The following is a 9,746-nucleotide window of genomic DNA, read 5'->3' as shown; positions in this document are numbered from 1 at the left end:
CCTCTGGGAAATGATATAAGAAAAAGAAAGAAAACGAGTGACCCATTCTCCTAGTGATGAAAGACCTATTTGCACACCACGCACACCCTCATTCTTCCTCCCTCCTCCCTCGCCTCAATTTTTCTTTCGCCTGATCTATTTTGCTGACAATGAAACGTTCAGTTCGTATATATATATTTTTTCCCTCCCCAGTATTCGTCTTGAATGACAGAAAAAAAAAAAACTAATTGCTTCGCTTTGACTGCGTAATGACTTAAATGCCGGGGAGATAAAGTTAAGTGCACTTTATAAATGCCTTCTCACCATTGGGGTTGGTGGTGGATGTGGAGGGAGGGGATGAGAGAGTGTGTGTGTGTGTGTGTGCTGGAGAGAGAGAGAGAGAGAGAGAGAGAGAGAGAGAGAGAGAGAGAGAGAGAGAGAGAGAGAGAGAGAGAGAGAGAGAGAATGGGTAGGGGGGTTGTACTTTCCGAGCTCTGCCTGGCGACAGCCTTCTGACTGAGAACAGAGTGTGCCGCACGGCCAGCGGTGTGTGATGGTGCGTGTGGCCGCCGCCGGCCGGCCGACCCAACAGTGTTCTGTTCCCTCCTCCTCCTCCTCCTCCTCCTCCTCCGCTCACTTCCAACCCACCGTCTCCTCCTCTCCCTTCCAACCCACCGTCTCCTCCTCTCCCTTCCAACCCACCGTCTCCTCTCTCTCTCTCTCTCTCTCTCTCTCTCTCTCTCTCTCTCTCTCTCTCTCTCTCTCTCTCTCTCTCTCTCTCTCTCTCTCTCACACACACACACACACACACACACAGTGTTACTCTCTCGGTGTTATTTACGGCACTCTCTCAGAACCCTACCCACCCCACCTTACAAAAGTGCCGCCAGTAACTAAGTGCTTGCCACAAGTGCTCCCGTACTTAACATTCCGGTGCCGTTTCTCAGATGGAGCGGCGGGGAAAGAATAGATTACTTATTAGAAGTGTAATCCTTCCCTAGTGAACTTTTATTAAAAAAGGAATAGATTACTTATTAGAAGTGTAATCCTTCCCTAGTGAACTTTTATTAAAAAAGGAATAGATTACTTTTTGGAAGTGTAATCCTTCCCTAGTGAACTTTTATTAAAAAAGGAATAGATTACTTATTAGAAGTGTAATCCTTCCCTAGTGAACTTTTATTAAAAAAGGAATAATTACTTTTTGGAAGTGTAATCCTTCCCTAGTGAACTTTTATTAAAAAAGGAATAGATTACTTTTTAGAAGTGTAGTCCTTCCCTAGTGAACTTTTATTAAAAAAGGAATAGATTACTTTTTGGAAGTGTAATCCTTCCCTAGTGAACTTTTATTTAAAAAAGGAATAGATTACGTTTTGGAAGTGTAATCCTTCCCTAGTGAACTTTTATTAAAAAAGGAATAGATTACTTTTTGGAAGTGTAATCCTTCCCCAGTGAACTTTTATTAAAAAAGGAATAGATTACTTTTTGGAAGTGTAATCCTTCCCGAGTGAATTTTTATTTATATCATTGATGTAATTTTTTCCCCTAAAGACGCAGTTTTGTGGGTCGCTATGGTGGTGGTGGTGGTGGTGTGTGTGTGTGTGTGTGTGTGTGTGTGTGGTGGGTTTACGGGATTGTAAGATGATGGTGGTGGTGGGTTGAGGGTGGTAGTAGTGTGTGAAGGGGGAGGGAGGGAGGGAGGTTGGATGTGGTCACACTCGTGGTAGAGACATTCAGGTTGCTGTGGCAACCTTCAAGGAGGGAAGATCGCGAGTGCTTGTTTACATTTGCGGGCTTTAGCGTCAGCGCGGCCAGTGCTGCGTGAGGTGGTTGGTGGTAGTCAGGTGGTGGGGGCGAGGGCGCCGCTCACGCTGTGGTCAGGTGTTAGTGTGGGATGCTCGCCCTGTGGTAGGCCAGTCCATGGGGTTTCCTGCACTGCTTCCTACATAGAGTCACGATCGTTTTCTAGGGTTTCTGTGCTTCCTTGTACCGTGTTTTTGATTTATGTGTTACCACTTCTCGTTTATTTTGTTGCCATGTTATGAATTCATTATTGTTATTATTATTGTATTTTAGTTAACATCATGCAACTTAATGAAATATCATTTCACCAGAAATATTATGTGTTAGCATTTGGAGTGACTCCTTGTTCAGGAGCTGAACATGTAAAAGAGTTATGAGAGCTGATAGTTCGTGTCTGACTACGTAAGGTCTCATTCCACCCTCCCATGTTGTCAAGTACAACCCAGTGATATACATATGTTTTGTGTGCAGTACAGTGGCATTAATCAACTGCAGTGTTGGTGAGGGTTACAAGCGAGACATGTAGTATTATGGTGGAGTGGACAGAGAACGAACGCCCTATTGGTCTGCACGAGTCCCCCGCTGTGCTGCGGGTGCAGGTGATGCCCTGCTGACGAAGCCGACGACGAACCCACACCACCAGCGGTGGCAATTGTGAGTTCCACGTGCGGGGACCCGTGGTCGGTGCAGCGGCGGCTCCTGGCGACGGGGCTTGTTGGTTGCGGCCTGCCTGCGGTTCGCCTGACGGGCCTGTGTCCTGCTCCCGCGACGCCCCATGTTGTTTTTCCCCGGGCACAGTGATGATGGTGCTCTGAGAGAGTTGCGTAATGCAGAAGTGGTTTAAGAGTCGAGGGGGTGGCGGCGAGGGCAGCGGCAGCAGCAGCAGTAGTAGTCGTGCGCCGCCGATGGGTCTGAGCAACTCCGCCAAGGGGCGCGCCTCCCTGCGCGACACGCAGGCGGCCCTGGCCACCGCCTTAGAGACCCTGGCCGTGAAAGACAGCGCCATCAAGAAACTCGAGGAGGACCTGCGCGAGAGGGACGCCACCATCGCCTCCCTGAACACCCAGCTAGACAAGCTTCGCTCGGTGTTGCCACCACCCACGGGCCACCGGCCGCACTCCCTGCAGGGGCGCCTCTCCCTCCGCACCGTCACTCTCCGCAACAACAACAGCGAGCACCACAACCGCAACAGCCTCCAGAACGACCGGCTCTTCGTGCTGCCCGCCAAGCACCTCAACGTCATCGAGGGCGTCAGCGAGGGCGCCGAGGCCAGGGTCAAGAGGACCGCCATCTCCGCTGAGCCTGCCGCTCAGGAGGACCTCGATGAGTTCTACGACCCAGACTACGCCCCAGTGGTCATCCCCAAGGGTCAGAAGTAAGTCATCCAACCCAGCCTCTCGCTTCTCTCGTAAGTTAACCTTCTCCCATCTTATTTCTCACCCCAGCCCAGCTGTTATACAAGAAAACATTATGTTGACACTTTTGGGTTAATGGTTTTCATGGCTCAGTGTCTTACAGACGTTACTGGTTAATGACTCTGTAGCTTACCTTCATAAGTTACCGATGATCAAGTTTTTAGCTCATTTTCGTACCGGAATTATTGATGAGTGGTTCAGAGCCTGATAGAATATGATCATATCTTGAACACTCATAGTGTAGTGGTTGTGTGACCTTTTGTCACACACAGAATCACTGGGTAGTGGTTCTGTGACGTTGTTATTATGTAGCAATTAAATTGGACGGTGGTGTAGAACCTGTTATGTTGCTAGCACTTCCACATTACGAGTTCTGAAACCAATTATCAGAAAACAAGAACGGGGTATTGCAGCCTGTTTTTTTTTTTTTTCTCTCTCTCTCTCTCCCTCGTTTGCAGCACATACTGCTTAGACGTTGTGTGACCTGTTATCAGATTTTGAGCGGTTGAGGTCACCTGTTCGTGAGCCTGTGACTTGTCATATCCCAACAGTTATTAGTTAGTGGCTCTTCGGCCTTCGCATATTTATCACAAATTTGGGTTATTGGTCCAGTGACGCGCGCTCTCGTGTCTGTAAACCACTTTTTGATGCCAAGAGCCAAGACCCTTCCTTTTTGGGGGGTTTTTTTAAATTTTTTTGTGTGTGTGTGGGGGGGGGAAAAAAAGGATTTTTTTTTGGGGGGGGAAAAAAAAAAAATTTTTTTTTAAAAAAAGGGGGTTTTTGGGTTTTGGGTGTGTGTGTTGGGGGGGGGGTTTTTTTTTGGGGGGGGTTTTGGGGGGGTTTTGGCCCCGGGGGTTTTCCTTTTTTTTTGGGTTTTGGGGGGAAAAAACCCAAAAAAAAAGGGGTTTTGGGGGGGGGGTTTTGGGGAAAGGGGGGGAAGGGGGGGGGAAAGGGGGGGCCCCCGGGGGAGGGGGAAAAAAAAAAAGGGGGGGGAAAGGGGGGGGGTTTTTGGGGGAAGGGGGGGGGGGGGAAAAAAAAGGGGGGAAAAAAAAATTTTTAAAAAAAAAAAGGAATTTAAGGGGGGGGGTTTTTTTTTTTTTTTTTCCCCCCCCAACCTTTAAAAAGGCTTTGGGGGGGAAGGGGGGGTGGTTAAAAAAACCCCCCCCCCCCTTTTTTTTTTTTTTTAAAATTTTTTTTTTTTTTTTTTTTTTTTTCCCTTTTTCCCCCCGCCTTTTCCCCCTTTTTTTGGGGGGGGCCCCCTTTTGGGGGGGGTTTTCCCCCGGGGGGGGGGAAAAAAAAAAAAGGGGGGCGGGAAAGGGTTTTGGGGGGTTTTTTGGGGGGGTTTTAAAAAGGGGGGGGGGCCCCGTTTTAAAAAAACCCCCCCCTTTTTTTAAAAAAAAATTTTTCCCCCCCCGGGGGGGGGGGGGGGGGGGGTTTTTTTGGGGGGGGGTTGGGTTTTTTTTTTTTTTTTTTTTTTTTTAAAAAAAAAAAAAAAAAAAAAAAAAAACCCCCCAAAAAAAACCCCAAAAAAAACCCCCACCCCCAAAACCCCAAACCCCCCCCCAAAAAAAAAACCCCCTTTCCCCCCCCCCCACCCAAACCCCCCCTACTAACCCTTTTTTGGGGAAAAAATTTTTTTAAAAAAACGGGCCCCTTGGCCAAAACCCCCCTTTTTTTGGGGGTTTTTGGGGGGGGGGCCTTTTTCCCCCCCGGGGGTTTTTTGGCGGGAAAACCCCCCCCCAACCCAAAATTTTTAAAAAAATTCCCTTTTTTTTAAAAAAATTTTTTTTTTCCAAAAAGGCACCCCCCGGGGGCCCCCCCGGGGTTTTGGTTTTTTTTTATTTTTAACCACGTTTTTTTTTTTCCCCCCCCGGGGGGTTTTTTTGGGGGGGGGGGGGGTGGCCCCCAAAAACCCCCCCTTTTTTTTCCCCCGGGGGTGGCCCCCCCCCCCCCCCACCCCCAAAATTTTTTCCCCCCCAAAGGGGGGGGGGGGGGAAAGGGGGAAAAAAGGGGGGGGTTTTTTTTTTTTTTTGGTTTTTTGGGGGGGTTTTTTAAAAAGGGGGGGGGGAAAAAAAATTTTTTTTTTTTAAAAAAATGGGCGGTTTGGGGGGGTTAGGGTGGCCCCCTTTTTGGATTTTTTTTTTTGGTTTCCATTTTTTTTTTTAAAAAAAAAAAAATTTTTTTTTTTTTCCCCGGGGGGAAAAAAATTTTTCCCCCCCCCCCAAAAAATTTAGGGGTTTTGGGGGTTTTGGGTTTTTTTGGGGGGGTTTTTTTTGGGGGAATGTTTTTTGGAAAAAAATTTTTTCCCCCTTTTTTTGGGTTTTAAAAAAACCCCCCCCCCCCCCCCCAAAAATTTTTCCCCCGGGGCCCCCTTTTTTTGGGGGGGGGGGCCCCCCCCCCCCCAATTTTCCCCGGGGGGTTTTTTTAAAAAATTTTTTGTTTTTAAAGGGAAGGCTTGGGGGGGGGGAAAAAAAAAAAAAAACCCCCAACCCCGGGAGTATTCGTATGTCTTCTTTTTTATTTTTATATAATTCCACGTCTCTCTGTACCTTCCTGCTACTTACTCCGTGTGTGTGTGTGTGTGTGTGTGTGTGTGTGTGTGTGTGTGTGCGCGTGCGCGCTAGGAAAACCCTCAGATATTTTCTCACACGGTTGTTTGATGCAGCGTTCAACAACCCAGCAGGATTTTAATGTCGTCAGCAAATATGTCGATGGGTTGCTGTTGTCTCAGGGCACGAATGTGTGGATAGCAGGCAGTTATGGATGGCCAGCTGTTGTGTGGATGGTCAGCTGTTATGGATAGTCAGCTGTTGTGGTTGGTCTGTTGGTAGGGATGGTCAGCAGTTGTGGATGGTCAGCTGTTATGGATGGTCAGTTGTTGTGGATGGTCAGCTGTTGCGGTTGGTCAGCTGTTATGGATGGTCAGTCGTTGTGGTTGGTCAGCTGCTGTGGTTGGTCAGCTTTTGTGGTTGGTCAGCAGTTGTTGTGGATGGTCAGTTGTTGTGAATGGTCAGCTGTTATGGATGGTCAGCAGTTGTTGTGGATGATCAGCTGTTGTGTGGATGGTCAGCTGTTGTGGTTGGTCAGCTGTTTTGTGGATGGTCAGTTGTTATGGGTGGTCAGCTGCTGTGGATGGCCAGCAGGAGTTATATGTCTCGGAAGGCTGCACTGTGTACACAGCTGTGATGATACATGATCCTTCCTTCCTTCCTTCCTTCTTTCCGTTTCGCCCACTCCCTCACTTCCTGTCTCCATCTTCCCTACCTTCTCTCTTTCCATCCATTCTTGTCACACAGCTGGGTACCCTCCCTCTCGGGTCGGGTGAGGGGGGGGAGGACCGTGGTACACACCCTATCAGTGTCAATATTTACGTGGTTGGGTTTGCCTCTTAAAGTGCTTGACGAATGAGATCCAGGGAAGGCTACGTCAGTGACGCGCGCAGAGACACACACACACACACACACACACACATACACACACACACACAGAGAGAGAGAGAGAGAGAGAGAGAGAGAGAGAGAGAGAGAGGTCGGGCATGATTCACACACCGCCCACTCTTTCCTGGTTACATCTGCGTTGCGGAGCGCCGGGCGGTCGGTCGGTCGGTCGGTCGGCCAGGTCCCACCGCCTGGGGTGGGGTGGTCGGGTTCTTTAATAGCCGGTCGTTATGCAGATTGGTTTCGCTGGACGTGCCTCTGAGGAGGGAGTGGCGGTGGTGGTGATGACCCAGTACAAAGTGGCAGTGAGTTTTCGGCGCTGAAAGTGATACAGTGTACGTTTTCGCGTCGAACTTTTATATACGGCAACATAAGTTTTAAGTCGACTTGATGTAGTTCTCTGTCTGTACTTCTGTTCACAAGTCTTTTGTGTTGTGGTTATAACAGAGATTGTTGTGGTTTGATGCCGGTCTTCACCCGTATTCGTTCTGTCCATTAGTTAGTTCGTAGTATTGCGTGCAGTGTACACTCCGATGTGGTCGTGTCTCTCTGCAGTTGACGGTGTAAGTCGGGAGTCTGTGGCGGTGATAGATGTTGCCGGGTTAGAGGACGTGTTTTTTTGGTATAGCGCGTGGTGCTGCTTGGGCCCAGAACTCTGACCCACAGAGCTGGAACAGCTTGTATGCCGTGTGAAATAAGAAACTGAATGTGCACAAGATAACACACACACACACACACACACACACACACACACACACACACACACACACACACACACACATATATATATATATATATATATATATATATATATATATATATATATATATATAATCCCTGGGGATAGGGGATTAAGAATACTTCCCACGTATTCCCTGCGTGTCGTAGAAGGCGATTAAAAGGGAAGGGAGCGGGGGGCTGGAAATCCTCCCCTCTCGTTTTTTTTTTTTAATTTTCCAAAAGAAGGAACAGAGAAGGGGGCCAGGTGAGGATATTCCCTCAAAGGCCCAGTCCTCTGTTCTTAACGCTACCTCGCTAACGCGGGAAATGGCAAATAGTTTGAAAGAAAAAAGAAAAGAAATATATATATATATATATATATATATATATATATATATATATATATATATATATATATATATATATATATATATATATATATATAATTTCACCTCCAAGGGCCCGTTCCGACCCAGTGTACACGCACGGCGGGGCAGGATTGTCATGGCAAACGTGATTCTGGTGGGATGTGTGGAGCAGGCAGGTGAGAGAGGGAGGGAGGCACTCACCAGCACTTGCTTCCTTCAGCCGTGTTGTATGTGTGTGTGTGTGGGGGGGTGGGGTGATTACTACTAGTATCTTACTGGGAGACAGCTTAACACTCGCGTCACCCCAAGCTCTTATTTTATATATATATATATATATATATATATATATATATATATATATATATATACATTCCTATGAGTCCATATATCGTGTTTCATTTTCCCCGTGGACTCATAGGAATATCTTAATCACGCGCAAAATTGTGATCCTTTCCAATATATATATATATATATATATATATATATATATATATATATATATATATATATATATATATATATATATATATGTATGTATGTATATGTATATGTATGTGTGTGTGTAGGTGGGTGGGTGGGTGTTATGCTGTCGTTTGCTGAGGTGTTTAATTGGTCGTTGGTATGAGGGTAAACACGTCGTTTAAATATTTACCTGCAGTGTTGGCCAGCGGTGGGCGGGTGGTGCCACCCACCCGTGTGGGCTCTGCCATATGCCTTCCATTCCTCAGTCTGCCCACACCCGGAACTGACGCTGGCTGTCGTCCTCATTTAAACCCTTGAGCACCACGACCCCCCCCCCCCCCTCAGCACGACGGTACGGCCTCCAGCACGACGGTACGGCCTCCAGCGCGACGGTACGGCCTCCAGCACGACGGTACGGCCTCCAGCACGACGGTACGGCCTCCAGCGCGACGGTACGGCCTCCAGCACGACGAGCACGGCCCTTGGAGCACGACGGTATGGCCTCGTTAGCTCGGCGGTACCGCTTCATCAGAACAGGGACGCGGCTTTTCGAGCACGGCGGGACAGTCTTTGGAGCACGACGGTACGGCCCTTTGAACACGACGGTACGGCCTCGAGCAGAACGGTTTGGCCTCGAGCACGACGGTACGGCTACTTGAGCACAGGGTTACGGCTTCTTTAGCACGACGGTACGGCCCTTTGAACACGACGATACGGCCTCGAGCAGAACGGTTTGGCCTCGAGCACGACGGTACGGCCCTTTGAACACGACGGTACGGCCTCGAGCACAACGGTTTGGCCTCGAGCGCGACGGTACGGCTTCTTGAGCACAGGCTTACGGCTTCTTGAGCACGACGGTACGGCCTCGAGCACAACGGTTTGGCCTCGAGCGCGACGGTACGGCTTCTTGAGCACAGGGTTACGGCTTCTTGAGCACGACGGTACGGCCTCACGAGCACGGCGATGTGACTCTTGAGTATAACTCCACAACCCTTAGGTATGACGGCTTGGTGCCCTTGACGCCTAGAAACCTTGGGGGTCAGGTCAGAGGTCGGGGTCATCATCTCCAGGTTTGCTTAGTGACCGTTGAGCCGTGCTGACGAGGTCTTACCAGTGGTATATTGCTTTTTCTTTTTGAAAACTTTGTATATATATATATATATATATATATATATATATATATATATATATATATATATATATATATATATATTTGATTTTCCAAAAGAAGGAACAGAGAAGGGGCTAAGTGAGGATATTCCCTCAAAGGTTCAGTCCTCTGTTTTTAGCGCTACCTCGCTAACGCGGGAGATGCAAATATGTGTAAAAATATATATATATATATATATATTTATATATATATATATATATATATATTTATATATATATATATATATATATATATTTATATATGTATTCGCTTGTGTTGGGGACGTCGCTTCAGTTTACCGCAGAACAACAAAAGCAGCAGGAGTGTTCGTCAGGTGGTTCCTCCTCGACGTCTGTGTTGTTTTGATGTCTGCTCCAGTGTTGCCCAGCTTGGCGAGTAGCGGAGAACGAAATAA

The 9,746-nt window shown here is 47.7% G+C and overlaps 1 protein-coding gene across 3 annotated transcripts in view; it reads left to right on the top strand.

The window, feature by feature from the left end:
* Window positions 1–3,220, top strand: part of LOC139748323 (uncharacterized) — an 18,481-nt gene extending 15,261 nt beyond the window's left edge. For all 3 annotated transcript variants that reach the window (XM_071661366.1, XM_071661375.1, XM_071661385.1), the window contains exon 2: window positions 2,091–3,220. In XM_071661366.1, coding sequence (XP_071517467.1) covers window positions 2,607–3,158 — 552 coding nt within the window. In that variant the 5' untranslated portion in view covers window positions 2,091–2,606 and the 3' untranslated portion in view covers window positions 3,159–3,220. The remainder of the gene's footprint in view (window positions 1–2,090) is intronic.
* Window positions 3,221–9,746: the final 6,526 nt, after the last annotated feature.

The sequence above is a fragment of the Panulirus ornatus genome, chromosome 5, assembly GCF_036320965.1.
Source record: "Panulirus ornatus isolate Po-2019 chromosome 5, ASM3632096v1, whole genome shotgun sequence".
Lineage (NCBI taxonomy): Eukaryota > Metazoa > Arthropoda > Malacostraca > Decapoda > Palinuridae > Panulirus > Panulirus ornatus.
This window is presented reverse-complemented; position numbering and strand designations above follow the sequence as displayed.